We start from the raw sequence: 18,371 nt of genomic DNA, 5'->3' as shown, positions 1-18,371 counted from the left end.
GAAGTTCCAGATCAGCCTGGGGAACTTGCTGAGACCTCGTCTCTACAATAAATCACAAAAACTAGCCGGGCATGGTGGTGTGCATCTGTAGTTCCAATTATTTGTAAAACTGAAGTGGAAGGATCATCTAAACCCAGCAGGTTGAGGTTCTGGTGGCCATAAGCATGCCACTGCACTCCAGCCTGGGCGACAGAGTGAGATTCCAACTTAAAAAAAAAAAAGCATAAATTAGAAAAATAGGGAGGAAGATCTAATGTTATTCATCTAAGCTTTCACCTTAGGAAACTAAAGAATTAAGAGCAATACAAATCTAAAACGAGCAAATGAAAATAAATAATACAAACCAGAGCAAACATAAATAAAAATTTGAACAGAAAAACCAACAGAGAAAATCAACAAAACCAAAAACTGGTTCTTTGAAAAAATCAATAAAATTTTTATGACCCTTTAGCCAGGTTATCCAAGAAAAAAAGAGATGGCTCCAGTTTTTCTTTCTTTTGAGTTAGTGTCTCACTGTGTTGCTCAGTCTGGAATGCAGTGGCATGCTCACAGTCACAACAGTCTTGACCTGCTGGGCTGAGACAATTATTCTGCCTAAACCTTCCAATTAGCTGGAACCACAGGTGCATGGCACCACACTCAGCTAATTTTTTAAAAATTTATTGTAGAGACTAGGTCTCGCCAAGTTACCCAGGCTTGTCTCCAACTCCTAGGCTCAGACAATCCTCTTGCCTCTGCCTTCCAAAGTGGTGGACTTACAGGTGTGAGCCACCATGCCCAGCCACCATTATTAAGAGCAGATGGAAAGAGGAATATCACTACTGAGTCCATGAACTCTAAAAATGCTAAAAGAATATCATAAACAACTCTTTGTCTACAAATTTGATAACTTAGATGAAGTGGACCAGTACCTAGGGAGACACAATCTGACGAAAATTCACACAAGGAGAAATAGATAATCTGAAAGGTCTATACCTACAAAAGAAATTGACTCAACAATTAACAACCTTCCAAAAAAGAAAGCACCAGACCCAGATGATTTTACTAGAAGAAGAGAGTTCATTAAGGAAGAAATGATATAAATTCTCTACAATTTTGTCTAGAAAACAGAAGCAGAGAGAACATTTCCTAACTCATTCCATAAGGTCAGTATTACCCTAATACCAAAGCCATGAAAAGCCATTATAGAAAAGAAAAACTACAGACCAATATCTCTTGTGAGCATAGATATAAAAATCCTGAACAAAATATTGACAAATCAAATACAACAATGTATAAAAAGAATTATACATCATGACCACATGGGATTTATTCTAGGTATGCAAGTCTGGTTGACAAACATAATAGGCTAAAGAAGAAAAACATGGTCATATCAGTAAGTGAAGAAAAAAAATATTTGGTAAAATCCCACACTCATTCATGATAGGAATTCTCAGTCAATTAGAAATAAAAAGGAACATCTTCAATTTGATAAAGAACATTTTAAAAAGAGACTCACAATTAATAATATATTTAATGGTGAGCAGCTAGATGCTTTCGCACCAAGATTAGGAGCAAGGCAAGGTTGTCCTCTTTCTCTACTCCTCTTCAACATTTACTGGAAATCCTAACTATAACAATTTCCAGTACAATGTTGTACTGGAAGTCCAACAATAAGACAATAAAAGTTATACAGAATGGGAAAGAAAAAATTAAAACCTGTCTTTGTTCACACAAGACATAATTGTCCATGTAGAAAATCCCAAAGAATTGACATAAGGCTTCCTGCAACTAACAAGCAAACGTAGCATGTTTGTAGGATGCAGATTAATATACAAAAGTCAATTGCTTTTCTATATAGCAGCATAGAACAACTGGAATTTGAAATTTAAAATACAGCATCATTTACATTAGCATCCCAAAATTGTAATCCTTAGGTATAAATCTCACAAAATATGTTGAAGATCTATTTGAGAAACTCTACAAAACTCTGATGAAAGAAATCAGAGATCTAAAAAATGGACAGATATTCCATGTTCATGGATAGGAATATTATTAAGACAACCAGTTATTTCTTTCTGACATTCAACATAATAGCAATAAAAATACCAGCACATTATTTTGTAGATACTGAAAATCTGATTCTAATATATATAGAGAAAGGTACAAGATCCAGAATCACCAACAGAATACAGAAGAAAAAAGTCAGAGAACTGATACTACCTGACTTCAAGACTTATTGTAAAGCTACGGTAAACAAGACTGTCTAGTACTGATGAAAGGATAGACAAATAGATCAATGAAACAGAATAAAGAGCACAGAAATAGATCCACAGAAATATGGTCAACTGCTCTTTTACAAATAGCAAAGGCAATTCAGGGGAGAAAAGATAGTCTTTTCAACAAATGGTCCTTCCTGGGGCAACTGTATATCCTGTGCAAAAGAATAAAGTTGGTCCTACCTCATGTTACATATAAAAATGAACTCAAGATAGACCACAAACCAAAGTCTAAGAGCAAAAACTATACAGCTCCTAGAAGAAAACATAGGAGTAAAATATTCATGGCTTGTGTCACAATATAAGCCAAAAGAAAAAACAGACAATTGAACTTCGCCAAAATTACAAATTTTTGTGCTTCAAAGGACATCATCAGGAAAATGAAAAGACAATCACAGAATAGGATAAAATTTTTGTAAATCATTTATCCAATAAGATATTCATACTATATAAAGAACTCCTACAATAAGAATAACCCATTTTTTAAAAAATGGAAAAAGGATTTGAATAGATAGCTCAAGCCTGTAATCTCAGCATTTTGGGAGACCAAGTTGAGAGGAATGCCTGAGTCCAGGGGTTCAAGACCAGCCTGGGCAACTTGGTGAGACCGCATCTCTACAATAAATAAAAAAATTCACTGGGTGTGGTGATGTGTACCTGTAGTTCCAGCTATCTGGAAGGCTAAGGTGGAAGGACTGTCTGTGCCCAGTAGGTTGAGGTTGTGGTGGCTGTGAGCATGCCACTGCAGTCCAGCCTGGGCAACAGAGTGAGACTCCAACTTAAAAAAAAAAAAATACACGAAAGACCAATAAATATATGAAAAAATGCTCAGCATCATGAGACTTTAGGAAAATGAAAATGAAAAGCATAATGAGATACCACTTCACACCCATTAAGATGATGATTAGCTAGTGGAAATGTAAAATATTGCAGCCACTTGGAAGAGAGTTTGGCACTTCCTCAACTGATTAAACATAGAGTTACCATGAGACTCAGCAATCCTGTTTCTAGGTAGATACCCAAGAACTGAAAATCCATATCCACACAAACATTTGCACATGAATGTTCATAGCAGCATAACACATCATAGCCCCAAAGTAGAAACATGAATGCCTATCAACTGATGAGGTGGTAAATAAAATGTGGTATATATTCATACAAAGATTATTTGGCCCTAAGCAGGAATGAAGAACTGATACATGCTACAGTAGGAGTAAAACTTAAGAATGTGCTAAGCAAAAGAAGCCAAATGCAAAATGCCACATATTTCATGATTTCATTATATGAAATGTCCAGAACAGGCAAATCCATAGAGACAGAATATAGACTAATGGTTGCCGGGGGAGGGTGCAGCAGGGAATAACAGCTAATGATTGTGAATTTTACTTTTGAGGTGATGAAAATGTTTTGATATTGATACTCTGAATGACTTAAAGATCACTGGATTACACAATTAAAAATGGAGAATTATGTGATGTATAAATTGAAGCTCAATGGGAAGAAGTACTACAATTTCTGAATGAACAGCATTGAAGGAATATGTTTCATTAAAGCAGAATAACATTTTAAATATGTACATATACATTTTATGAGTTGGGGTCTCATTCTGTCTCATACAAGCTGGAGTGCAGTGGCATGACCATGGCTCACCACGGCCTTGAACTGGATTCAGTCTATCCTTCCACCTCAGTCTCCCAAGTAACTGGGACTACAGGTGGGTATCACCACATCTGGCTAATGTTTTTTTTTTTTTTTTTGTAGAGATGAGGTCTTGCTGTGTTGCCCAGGCTAGTCTTGAACTCCTGGGCTCAAGCAATCCTCTCACCTTGGCCTCCCAACATGTTTGGATTTACATGCATGAGCCACTATGCCTGGCCTCCAGCCATTTTCCATATTTTTTTATGTCACACAAAACATTAGAAGAGCCGGGCTCGGTGGCTCAGCCTGTAATCCCAGCGCTTTGGGAGGCCGAGGTAAGTGGATTACCTGAGCCTGCAGGTTCGAGACCCACCTGGACAACTTGGTGAGACCTCATCTCTACAATAAATAAAAAAATCAGCTGGGTGTGGTAGCGCGCGCCTATAGTTCCAGCTACTTGGAAGGCTGAGGCGGAGGGATCCCCGGAGCCCAGCAGGTTGAGGCTGTGGTGGCCGGGAGCGGCTACTGCGCTCCAGTCTGGGCGACAGACTAAGACTCCAACTAAAAAAAAAAAAAAAAAAAAAACACACACAAAAAAAGCATTAGGAGAAACTGAAACTGGGCTATGGGTATACAGAAACTCTCTGTAATACTTTTGCAACTTAATAATAAATAACAAACAATAAAAATTAATTAAGCAACAAAACGTTAAAAATGACTTCAGATAGAAATGTCAGAGGAAGAGGAAATATGTAGATAATTGTTGAATCTGGATAATTGTTACATGGGGGCTTATAACTATTTTATATCATATATTTAAATGATTTCATTATCAAGAGTAAAATCAAATAAATAAACTTATCAAATTGCCAAGCCTTTTGGAAAAAGGAAAAAAATGTATAAGCATGTTTCCATGAAAAATGATTTTCTTATATGGTCCTATGGTGCCTCGATTACAGACTTGGTCCCTATCTAGCTTGGTAGTTACAAGTCGGTGGTCCTTTGAACCCTGACCTGGTGGACCATTCACTCTTGGCATGTTGTAATTCTACTGAATGTGAGCACATGTGGAAAAAAGCCTCAGGGAACCATGCCCTCTCAAATTCAGTCTTGACCTTGCGGCTGTCTCACCAGCTTCTGGACTGGTTCAGTAGCAAATCCAAGTGAAAGCAGTCTCATACAGAGTCTGAGCATGGATCAGATCGCTGGCATGGCCTGGTAAGACATGACTGCTGGACCCACCTCCAGATTTCTTGTCCAGAAGGATCTGGGGTGTGACCTGAGAATCTGCATTCATAGATATTCCCAGATGATACTGACGCTGCAGTTCTAGGACCCACAGTTTGAGAACAATTGATTTACACTAGGGGTGGCAAACTTTTTCTGGAAAGGTCCAGATAGTAAATATTTTTGGCTTCCCAGGCCACAGGATCTCTGTTGCAATTACTCAACTCCGCCACTGTAGTGCAAAAGCAGTCAGAGACCATAGGCAGATAGATGTCTGAGCATGGCTGAGGTTTTTTTTTTTTTGAGAAAGCAGCATTTATTGAGGACAGAAAAGCTCCCACATTGGGAGGGGTCCTGAAGAGGTTGCCCTATGGCTGTATTTTAATGAACAGGTTGTTTTTTGAGTTATTGATGATGGCCTTCCTGACGGAGTTAGGTGGTCTCAGTGTGGTTTTAATTTGCATTGCTTTGATGATTACTGAGGCTGAGCATTTTTTCATATATCTGTTGGCTGCTAGTATGTCTTCTTCTGAGAAGTGTCTATTCATATCTTTTGTCCACTTTTCTTTTGTTTTTTTTTTTTATTTTTATTTTTTGAGTTGGAGTCTCAATCTGTCACCCAGACTGGAGTGCAGTGGCCGCACCCGGCCACCGCAGCCTCAACCTGCTGGGCTCCAGCAATCCTTCCGCCTCAGCCTTCCAGTAGCTGGAAATACAGGCGTGCACTACCACGTCCAGCTAATTTTTTGATTTATTGTAGAGATGAGGTCTAGCCAAGTTGCCCAGGCAGGTCTCGAACCTGCGGGTTCAGGCAGTCAACTCACCTCAGCCTCCCAAAGCGCAGGATTGTAGGCTGAGCCACCGAGCCTGGCTTTTTGTCCACTTTTAAAACGAACTCTAGTTACTCTATAAAAAAGATACCTGCACACGCATGTTTATTGCAGCACTAGCTACAGTAGCAAAAATATGCAGCCAACCGTGCTGCCCATAGAAAGTGAACTGGATAAAGAAAATCTGGAACGCATACATGATGGAAAATTATGCAGCCATAAAGAAGGACAAAATTATGGACTTCGCAGCAACTTGGATGGATTTAGAGTCTATCACACTCAATGATTTATCACAGAAACTAAGATCTGAGTACTACATGTAATCATTTATAAGAGGACCCTGAACATTTATCATAATACTATAAGGAAGAGATTGGCAGTAGTGGGACACTGTTAGGAGAGGGAGGCGGAATACATAACATTAATAAGGGTACCCAAACTTTACCTGTACGATGATCACATATGTATCTAACCCTGAACTGTACCCCATATCTTTAAAATAAAAACAAAAATAAAGAAAAAAAAGAAGCAGCCTCGGATTGTTTAACTTTTCACATGTATACTCATTTCTCTCAGTTGGATTGCAGAATCCTTGAGGGCAAGAATCCTGTATCTCACACTAGAGTTGTGCAAAGCAAGTGCTGAAGAAGTGTTGGTGGGTGATTCAACCATTTTTACCTTCAGTTTTTCCAAATCTGGCCTTTCAATACTAACAACCTCTGCCAGCAGCTGGGCTTCCAGGCCATCTTCTGTGACTGTGAAATTGAGCAGAGTCATCTGAGCTTGTAACTCCGGCTTATAGTGAGGGTTTGCCAGCTTTGTGTGAAGGATAAGTCGGAAGTTCTTGTTGAATTCACATTCTTTATCTCCAATCCTGATATACCTAATGGGGGCATAACACAGGCTCTTAGGAGACTTCCACAGACCACAACTCACACTAAGGTGTCATTCCACTTGGGTGTTCTGATAGTGGAACTCAGCCAGAAGACCAGGTGATTTGGGACTTTTCACCAGCTCCCAATTCTCCTAAAATATAGAAGGATTAGAAATGACCCACGAATATATGATTAAGTTACCTCTTATGTGACATGGTGACAGCAATGGTACTCACCCCATAATGTTGCTGTAACAATTAAATACAATCAATCATATAAAGGACTTATCACAACGAATGTTAGCTTTTATTATTATACATGGGGTACTCACTTGGTATTGCTGATAGGTTATTGGAAACTGTGACTTTAAGCGAAATAACATACAAGGAGAGCAATTTTACCATATGCTAATTGATATAAACAAGGTTAAGTTTCTACAGCATATTTCTGGTCACAAAAACATCACCAAACATCTAAGTAAAGACCAAAAACACTTCTAATATTAAATATCGAAATAAATGTGAGCTATACATACATTTAAGAAAAGTTAATAAAAATAAGTAACATAATTACTTTTTTTTTGAGTCAGAGTCTCACTCTGTCAGTCAGGCTGGAGGGCAGTGGCATTCTCACAACCACCACAGCCTCGACCTGTTGGGCTCAGTTGATCCTTCCACCTTATCCAAGTAACTGCAACCACAAGTGATCATGGCCATACCAGGTAATTTTTTGATTTATTGTAGAGTCGAAGTCTCATCAAGTTGCTCAGGCTGGTTTTAAATCCCTGGGCTCAGACAATCCTCTTGCCACTGCCTCCCAAAGTGCTGGGGATACAGGTGTGAACCACTGTGTGTGGCTACCCTATTTTTGATGCATTGGTGAGTGATGGCTGTCATAGTGGTGGTGGATTAAATAAAGGAGTTAAGTGTTTGCCAAGTGAAAATCATAAGAGTACCTCTTATTACCATGCAGCTCAAAAACAAACAATGACACATCTCAAGGGCTTCAGAAGGGTTTTTACACTGCAGTTTACTGTCATGCATTTGTTTGATTATTACACAACTTAAAAATTTTTACTTGACAATCATTTGTATTTATTCATTTCTTCCTTTTCCAACACACTTATTCCAGTTTAGGGCCACAAGTGGCTGGAGTCTTTCCTGGCAGCTTAGGGCACCAGGCAGGGGCCAGCCCTGAATGGGACGCCATCTCATGCCAGGGTGCGCTCACACACATTCATTCACATCCATACTGGGACCATGTAGACATACCAGTTCACCCAACATGCACATTTTTGGGCAGGGGGAGGAAATCACAGTACTCAAAAAAAAAAAAAAAAAATCCATACAGAAATGGAGAGCAGGTGCAAACTCCGCACAGTGGCCCCAGCAAGCAGGAAGCCATTTCTTTTTTTTTTTTTTTTTACCTCATTCACATTATAGTGAAAGGACTGCTGTGATTAAATGTATACTAAACACTACTGTTCTTTAAGGATAAAATGTGTAGTATATGTCTATCTATATTTATGTATATATGATGTGTCTATTAAGTACACATAGGTATGTGCTTAAAATGCATTATTAAATAACATAGTAAAATATTTTACATTTATAATTTTTTTTAAGTTGGGGTCTCACTCTGTTGCCCAGGCTGGAGTGCAGTAGCATGATCATGCCTCACCACAGCCTTGAACTCCTGGGCTCAGGTGATCCTTCTGCCTCAGCCTCCTGAGAAGCTGGGACTATAGGCACACTTTTTTTGATTTTTTTGTAGAGACAAGGTCTTATTATGTTGCCTGGGCTGGTCTTGAACTCCTGGGCTACAAGCAATTCCCTGCCTTGGCCTCCCAAAGTGATGGAATTACAGGCATGAGCGACTCTGCCTGGCCCTTTTCACTCCAATAATTATTTCCTTTGTTGTGCAAAAGTTTTTAGTTAGATGTAATACCATTTATGTATTTTTGCTTTTGTTGCCTGTGCTTCTGAAGTCTTATCCATAAATCCTCACCCAGACCAATGTCAGGTAGTATATGCCCCTAGTTTTTTAGTTTTGCTCAAGATTGTTTTGACTGTTTGGAGCCTTTTGTGATTCTATTACATTTTAGGATTTTAAAAATATTTTTGTGAAGAATGTCATTAGTATTTTGATAGGAATTGCATTGAACTTGTAGACAACTTTGGGTAGTATGGACAGTTTAACGTATTCTTTCAATTCATGAATATGAAATATCTTTTCATTTATTTGTGTCCTCATCAATTTGTTTCATTAATGTTTTATAGTTTTCATTGTAGAGATCTTTCACTTCCTTGGTGAAATTCATTTTTAGGTGTTTTATTTCTTTGGTAGTTTTATTTCTTGAGGTGTAATCTTAGGTAGTTTATTTAAGGTATTTCTAGTTTTTTTATGTAGGCATTTATTATATAAACTTCTTAGAACTGCTTTTGCTGTATCTCATAGGTTTTGGTATGTTGTGTTTCCATTTCTATTGGTCCCAAGAAATATTTCGTTTTTAATTTCTCCATTGACCCATTCATTAATAATATGTTGTTTAATTTCCATGTATTTGCATAGTTTCTAAAGTTCTTTTTATTGATTTCTAGTTTTATTCCATTGTGTTCAGAAAATATACCTGACATAAGTTCAATTTAAAAAATATTTTTGTCGAGACTTGTTTTGTAGCCTAACACATGATCTATCCTAGAGAAAGTTCCATTTGTTGATGAGAAGAATGTGTATTCTTCAGCTATTGGGTGGAATGCTCTATAAATGACTGTTAGATCCATTTGGTCTGGAATGTTATTTAACTGATGTTTCTTCGTTAACTTGCTGTCTGACGTTCTGTCCATTGCTGGAAAGTAGGGTGCTGAGGAACCCTACTATTATTGTATTGCTGTATAACTGTCTTTTTTTTAGATTTAATTAATTAATTACTTTGAGTTGGAGTCTCATTCTGTCACCCAGACTAGAGTGCAGGGGAACGCTCATGGTCACCCTAGCATCAACCTGCTGGGCTCTGGCGATCCTTCTGCCTCAGCCTTCCAAGTAGTCGGGACTATAGATGCACTCTACCATGACTGGCTAATTTTTTATTTATTGTAGAGTCGAAGTCTTGCCAAGTTGCCCAGGCTGGTCTCGAACCCGTGGGCTCAGGCAATCCACTCGCTTCGGTGTCCCAAAGTGCAGGGATTACAGGCTGAGCCTCTGAACCTGGCCAATGATTGTCTTTTAAATAAAACTTCAAGAGTGAAGGTTTCAGGTCATTATTGCCTGGGGTTTTCACATATAAGAGACACCATCTTTTATACTAATTTGCAACTTCACAATAAAACTCATGTTTTAAATAAACCTCTGTGGACATCTTGTGGTTTTCTGTTTGCCTCTGTGTCTTAGTTTGAATTTTTATTCCTCCCTTGTGGAAAGTCTCAGAGAAATTCTAGTTTGCCAGCAGCTTCCACCACTTCAGGTTGTTTGAATTTTCCCTCACTTGCTTAAGAATCTTTACCAGGTTTGAGTTCATACTTCGTAAACTGCTTGCTTTAACCATTAACCTAGATGAAAGTGAATTTAAACATTTTTACACTTAAAACATTAAACAAATTAAAAATTTATATTCAAGTGAAGAACATGGAATCACACAAATCTAGAATTTTCATTGTTGTTCAATGGGACAACTGTCTGTGGTAGGATTAGGAACTGTGATAAGAAGGCATATTAATTCTGAGATTTATGTCATGGGTGTGCATGAGCGCGTGCATGCACTCACATGTGCATAAGAGAGAAAACAAACCACCAGCAAGATGACTAACTTATTTTTGAAAGTAGTAAGTTTTCAGGCCTCAGTGAGAAATCCCTTTAGAGCATGGGTTCATGAACTTTCTCTGTGAAAGGGCCAGAAACAAAACAATTGAGTCTTTGTGGGTCATAAACATCTCTGTCATATATTCTTGCTGTTTACAACCCTTTAAAAACCAATCTTAGCTCATGGGTTGCACCAAGACAGGCCATTTGCCTACTGCCATGCTAGAGGCTCACATCAGCTAGGGGTATTAGCATAAAGTCTTCTCAAAGCAGTAGAGGTAATTTTCCCGGTTAGCCACTCTACATAACCATGCTCCCCTTTCTATGTGCTCAAGAATAAAAGTGTGAGACTGAACAACATGAACATGATTGTGTCTATTTTACTTCTGGGTACCGGTGACAGAAGCTTTTAACTGGCTAAATATTTACAGGGGGTGCCAAAAAAAAAGGTATGCACATTTTAAGTATGGCATTTGCTCAAAATATGGTGTTAAACGAATGCTAGCATTACCATGCAACAGGCAGGACAATCAAAGAAAATGGTGGAAGTGCAGTTGAGTGAACTTCATACTACACGTTGCTACAGTAGTAATTTAATTCAACTTTGAAAAGTTATACATAGATAACATTTCTTAAAAGGTGTATACTTTTTTTTTGACTCCCTCTATATTTAACCAAATATCTGAGTTAAACAACACTGCATAAGACGACTCATGAATGACTCCATGGCTCTGTATCTCTCTCGCATACCTCCATAAGCTCTGAGGCATTCCCATACTCCAGTTTAGAAAACCAGAAAATACATCTGCTGGAGGAACAGATCTGAGTTTCTCTGTAAAGAGACAGAGTTAATCGAGGGGAGGAGGACTCTGCCATGCTGGTGGAAAAGAGAAGGATGTCTGCCTATAAAATTGGGTTTTACATCTTGCTCTAAAACATTATTTGGTAGGTTTAGATTTCCCAGGGATAGTAAATTATCCTCAATTGGGGTGTTTATGATCTATGAAAGGCAAAAATTATAGAATGACTCAGTGGGTTTTATCTTTGCTGCTAAATTAATTTTGGTTAATTTCCTATCTGGGAAAATTAAACAGACTGCTAATGCTCTCTCATGGTTTGAAGGATCAAAAATACAATGGAATTAACCAGAGGGGTGGGAAAAGCAAACAGAATTACTTTGTTGTTTCTGTGAAAGACAGGATTTCAGAGGTTATGACTTCCAGAACCCGAAGGTAGCTATGCGTTCCCAAACTTAGACTCCAAGGAGAAGAATCAGCAGGTGGAAAGAGCAACATTAAACTTGGAGATGTGGCTACTTTCTTAAAACAGAGGTTCTTAATCCATTTCCCAGCTCCGCCCCCTCCCCCTCCAGGAACAGGCCACAACAACCCTTCACTGCATCACAGTGAGGAAGGTTCCATGAGGTGAACCCTGAATCTGGCACAGGCTGCTCCCAGAGGTTGGATGGGAGCTCCTCCGCCCCCTTCTCCCACGGGCTGAGATTTGCTGGATTGGAGGTGAGAGAATAATTATGCAGTCTCAGAATGGAAACACACTGATTTTTCCCAGTACAAATATCTTGGTTTAATTAGCTAGGACACGGGGTGAGTCAAAAACATGCTGTTTCACCTAGCAGAGTTGTAATTGTAGACCAATAAGGGCCCCCAGAGATCATTCAATTGATTTCTTTTTATGAAACCAAATAGTTTATGAGTTGGCCAAGGTCGCACAGCATAGTGCAGAGCTGGGACTTGCACTTGGGCCTCTAGACTCCTAGTATATAGTTTATTTCACTGCATCACATTGCAGGTTAATTTGCGAATGACAGCCTGTAATGTCAGCTTCTGTCAACCTGACTTTCAATCACAAGAGGGTACTGAGAGATTATGATCGACACAGTACCAATCTACAGTCACTAGAGAAAAAACAGAGACACAGCTCAGAGCACATGTCCTGCTGATCTTTGATTAGACATTCTGTCCTTGTTTATGAAGACACTGATTAGCTAGGTATCCAATCCTAACCTAAGATCCATCATTTCTGGTCAATATATTCATAATTTATGAATCAGGTAATTCATTCATAAATGTTTTACAATAAATTACTCAATGTATAGAAAAGTGTTCTATTTTCTGGCTTTCAGGAAAAGAAAACATAATATAGTAAGTGCGCCAAGATGCTCACTATGACAGAATGAATTATTTGATAATAATGGCAATCATAGGCTGGGCTCCGTGGCTCAGCCTGTAATCCCAGCACTTTGGGAGGCCGAGGCGAATGGATTGCCTGAGCCCGTGGGTTCGAGATCCACCTGGGTAACTTGGTGAGATCTCATCTCTACAATAAATCAAAATTAGCTGGATATGGTAGCGCGCACCTGTAATTCTGGCAACTTGGAAGGCTGAGGCGGAAGGATTGCCGGAGCTCAGCAGGTCAAGGCTGCAGTGGCTGGGAGCATGCCACTGCACTCCAGTTTGAACAATAGAGTGAGACTTCAGTTCAATAATGATGATGATGATGATGATGATGATGATGATGATGGCAATCATCTGCAAGTATCTACTAACTATAAATTAACTTTTCCTATGTTAGGTTTGCATAAAAGTCAGGTACACTGGGAATATCAAAATCTTTTCAAAGTTTACTCAAAACCAGTCAAAAAGTGAGTGTCCTGGGATGAAAAGATATCTAACTTCTTCAGATCATGGAAGGTCATTATTATTGTGGAGGATAGATATGCAAAATACATTTAAAATATTCTGAAATTATTTCTTGGGTAATTTTCACAACCCTCTGTGATAGACCAGTCCAAACACTGGTTCCAATTATCAGTGTTTCCTGAAAACCAAAGTCTCTGGGAGTCAGGAGAGACACTGTTATCTCAATATAACCCAGATGAGAATTTCAATTTGGAGATTATGATCTGAAATTCTTACTTCTAATTATATATCTGAAACTAAGGGAATCCCTTTTACTTTTTTTTTTGAGTTGAAGTCTCACTCTGTTGCCCAGATGCTCATGGCCACCGCGGCCTCAACCAGCTGGAAGGATCAGGCAATCCTTCCGCGTCAGCCTTACAAGTAGCTAGAACTATGAAAGCTCACTACCATGCCTGGCTAATTTTTTGATTTATTGTAGAGATGAGGTCTTGCCAAGTTTCCCAGGCTGTTCTCGAACCCCTGAGCTCAGGCAGTCCTCTAGTCTCAACCTCCCAAAGTGCTGGGATTACAGGCTTGAGCCTCTGCACCCAGTACCCTTTTACTTTTATTGGAACTATTCTCAAGATTCATTGTAGTTATTGTTGAAAATGCCATTGGTATTGGATTTTACAAGCCTAAATGAATTTCTTTAGCAATCAGATATTCTGAGTACCTGAACAAACACCACCATCATTTTTTTATTGACATCTAAAACCAAATATAGAAAACAACATATTTAATTTAGAGTAAAGACTTACTACTATGGCAGATCAGAGTCTTTGCTAGAAATGGCTACAGTAGGACTCTTTTAAAAAGATTTGCAAAACCTGCTGTTCAGAGAGAAACTTTCACAGATACTGTATTATGACATTGAAGGTTCTCACTCTAAGATGGACAATTTAGCTAGCTAACAAGTTCTCTGAATAAAGGAGATTCCGTCTTGGAGGGCTCATCAGGGCCGTTTTGTCAAGGTAAAGAGATAATGGGTGGGTTTTAGGATAAGTAAACAATATAGTCCCACTAGTTAGAGGGAAAAAAATCCAGAAGCAGAAATAAACTTTTCAGTGGACATCTAAAAGCCTTACTGCATGTCCTGCTGTTTAAAATGAAAAGCTTCTAGATTAGACTTGTGAGTTCCTACAGCTACAGCCAAGAACGCAGCAGAAAAGATCAGGTGCTGGAAAAGGCAAGAGGGGAGTTGTTACTTAGCAATCTTCATGGGAAGGGTTGTGTGAGTTGGTTAAACCCAGCTCCTGAAGAAAGGTTTTGGTTGAAGGTTGTCCAGCTGGCAGGACATTCAAGGAAAGGAAGGAAGGAAAGTCCTGAAAAGAAATGAGTTCATTGTCTTGATGCTTCATACAGTTAATGTAATCAATGCATCCTTCTAAGGTAAAAGCAAACTTCAATTCTAATTTTAAAAATAGATTGATGTTTCAGAAGTTCACATACCATTGTACAGATAAAAAAAGCTAAAAAGGAAAACATAACAGATTATTTCCCTTCTGTCTGTCTGTCTGTCTGTCTCTCTCTCTTTCTCTCTCTCTCTCTCACACACACACACACACACACACACACACTTCAACTTATTGATATCTACAGCCTGGGCAACATGGCAAGACCTCACTTCTACAATCAATCAAAAAATTAGCTGGGCATGGTGGCGCATGCCTGTAGTTCCAGCTACTTGGAAGGCTGAGGTGGAAGGATGGCCTGAGCCTAGCAGGTCAAAGCTGCGGTGGCTGTGAGCGTGCCACTGCACTCCAGCCTGGGCTAAAGAGTGAGACTCTGACTCAAAAAAAAAAAAAAGAAAAAGGAAAAGAAATATACTCATATTTAAATATTATTTGGCATCAAAAACAAATAAATTTTGGTACTATTAATGTTTGTTTGCTTTTTTTGGTGGGGGAGGGAAAGATTACTTTTTCAAAGAAAAAAAGAATCTGAAGATTCTTTAGCTGAAGCCCTGTTTAGTACTTAGTTTCAGGTCAAGTCAAACAATGATTACCAAAATGATTGTGAGTGTGAGAATGTGTTATCTGTAGATCCTAAATATTACACTATTAAAAAAAATTAAAAACCTTGACTGAATTTAGGAATAGAAAAGCTGTTGGAGGTGTTTTTTGGCAATTAAATTTTATTTTGGATTTTGAAATTAAGAGAGACTGGAATGCTGAATTATATTATAGAAGGGAATGAAATGACATGAAAATAAAACTATTCCTACCCACAGAGGACATATTAAGAAAACTACCTAACTCCAGAGTTTATTAAAAATTCATAAGCTTCCAGCTCTAGTGAGTACATTTTTCTACAGTATGGAATTTAACTTAACATGGTTCTATCTTATTCCCACCAAAGACCTCATTTGGATAGATCTATGATCAACTATTATATAATCCCATAGTATCAACTCCAAGAGTAGCAGCATAATAATATTTAGTAAACTGAGAACTTACTAGCTGAAAGCAATTCTTCTTATTAATTTAGCACAACTTTCAGGAAAACTATTCATCATAAAATAAATATCTATAAAATAATGTCTCCTTTTTACTATATTATTGCTGTAAAATAAAAATTTATATCACATAGCTAATATTTCTATTAGCCAGTTTTAAGTTCCTTTCTGGGACATGCTACTTAACAACTATTATTAAAAGAATAATTGTATGAAAAGTAAATGCAGAATAAAGTATAAAATGTCTTTTAAAATATTAATATACTCAGAAACAAGATGAAATACATCTTGCAGTAAAGTTACTCCAGTTAAAATTAAAGCTAAAAAATTATTTCAGTAATATATGGGAGATTTGAAAGATTAAAGAGATATAATTTTATGAAGATGCTTCACAGATCAGTAACTTCTCTAATATGTAAGCCAGTAAATTTGCTTTGGAAAAATTACATGTTGATAAATCTTTCCAGATATGTTTTCTGTCGATTGATACGATAAAATATATTTTATTTAAAATTAGGATTGTCTGGAGTTTGGTGGATTTAATTATTTGTAATTACCCAGCCGTTGTCAGCCTGTGACCATTTGATGACAGTGGTATCTACTGTGTGAGGCAGGTTTAGCTGTATATCTTCTCAAACACAGATTTAATGTGCTATTGATAAAACCATTACTCGAACCAAATTAAAGTCCGAGCTGATGTATTGGTCCACAGAGATCTGTCAGACATGAAAGGAGTAATTAGTATTCATTACTTCATACTCCACAACATTCCAATTATTAATGAACTTCAACTTTTGGACTATGCTATATCTATCACAAGCATTTCTCAGACATTCATTATTAGGAAGAATAAACTAATACTGGTTTCAGAAAAAGGGCCCCCCAAAGCAAACACCACTGAAATAAACAAAAATACTACTAATAGTTGAAAACTTTCTGAAGGCCGTGACTTGCTTGTAGGAGTATGAAAATGTTATCTCACCTGCTTAGGGTATGATACAGTCAAGACTCTGGTGAATGCACCAGCTCTGCAGTCCCTGTGGGGTACTTTTCCCACTCTTTCTTTCAGTGCTGTCTTGTCTTTACAATATAAAGGAAAACATATTTATAACCCCACTGAATAGATAGTCACATGGAAAAAAGAGGACAGAAAAATCAAGTGAAATGTTGTTGGAGATCAGAAGAGGAAAATACACCAGAAAATTTACAAACGTGGATTAATTTGAAATGCAACCAAGGTAAAGTTAAACATTTTCTGTTCCTGTCATAATACAGCATATGGGTATTTCTATGATTGAACAATAACATATCAACACTTTTCTATTAATTTGCTATTACATTGTTTTCTCTCAACTTTATTTATTGTATTAAAGGAAGAAAACATAATTCCTATTTTTAGTTTCTCATATCTCCTAGTTTGCATATGTATGAATATTTCTTAGGTTCTCTCTTTTTTACAAAAGAATTAAATGAAGGAATAAGAAAGCATTTACTTTGTTTTTCTTTTTCTTTTTCTTTTTTTTTTGGAGTTGGAGTCTCACTTTGTCACCCAGGCTGGAGTGCAGTGGCACACTCACGGCCACCCCAGCAATGACCTGCTGGGCTCAGGCGATTCTTCTGCTTTAGCCTTCCAAGTAGCTGGAACTTTAGGTGCACATTACCATGCCCAGCTAATTTTTTATTTATTGTAGAGACATAGTCTCGCCAAGTTGCCTGGATTGGTCTCAAACCCGTGGGCTCAGGCAATCCACCTGGCTCAGCCTCCCAAAGTGCTGGGGTTACAGGCTGAGCCACCAAGCCCAGCCTATTTTGTTTTAAAGATACTACTTGGCAGGTGAAGACAATACAATCACAAAAATATCAACATTTATTCCAAGTGCTTTTTAAAAAATAATTGTTATTTTTAAAGATTTAGGGGGTAACCCTAACATAACAAGTGCAGTTGTGCTATATGGTTATATTACATAGTGGTAGAGTCTTCCTTTTAGTGTCCCTGTCACTTGAATAGTGTACACTGTGCCTGTTGGGTAATTTCTCATCCCTCATGCCTCTCCCATTGTCCCACCTTCCCATATCTCCAATATCTATTGTTCCATCAAAGTAATTTTTTGTTGTTGTTTTAGTCAGAGTCTCACTCTGTCACCCAGGCTGGAGTGTAGTGGCACAACCACAGCTCACCCTAGCCTCAACCTCCTGGACTCAGGCGATCCTTCCACCTCAGCCTCCTGTGTAGCTGGGTTTACAGGTACACACCACCATGTCTGGCAAATTTTTCAATGTTTTGTAGAGATGAGGTCTTGCTGTGTAGCCAGGGTGATCTTAAACTCCTGGGTGCAAGCAATCCTCCTGCCTTGATGTCCCAAAGTGCTGGGATTACAGGCATGAGCCATCATACCCTACTACTTTTAAGGCTTTTTTTAAAAAAATGGTTTATTATTATTATTATTTGTTTTGTTTTTTGTTTTTTTGAGCTGGAGTCTCACTCTGCCACCCAGACTGGAGTGCAGTGGCTGCTCCCGGCCACTGCTGCCTCGACCTGCTGGGCTCCTGCGACCCTTCCACCTCAGTCTTCCAAGTAGCTGGAACTACAG

At 38.2% G+C, this 18,371-nt stretch overlaps 1 protein-coding gene across 1 annotated transcript in view; it reads right to left on the bottom strand.

Annotated features, from left to right (window-relative positions):
* DNAH11 (dynein axonemal heavy chain 11) overlaps positions 1–18,371 on the bottom strand; it is a 194,522-nt gene that overhangs the window by 59,534 nt on the left and 116,617 nt on the right. Inside the window, exon 21 of the mRNA XM_008047908.2 lies at positions 6,632–6,836. Within this exon, the coding sequence (XP_008046099.2) occupies positions 6,632–6,836 (205 nt within the window). The remainder of the gene's footprint in view (positions 1–6,631; positions 6,837–18,371) is intronic.

The sequence above is a fragment of the Carlito syrichta genome, unplaced genomic scaffold, assembly GCF_000164805.1.
Source record: "Carlito syrichta isolate Samal-C Ts95f unplaced genomic scaffold, Tarsius_syrichta-2.0.1 Scaffold39610, whole genome shotgun sequence".
In the NCBI taxonomy this organism is placed as follows: domain Eukaryota; kingdom Metazoa; phylum Chordata; class Mammalia; order Primates; family Tarsiidae; genus Carlito; species Carlito syrichta.
This window is presented reverse-complemented; position numbering and strand designations above follow the sequence as displayed.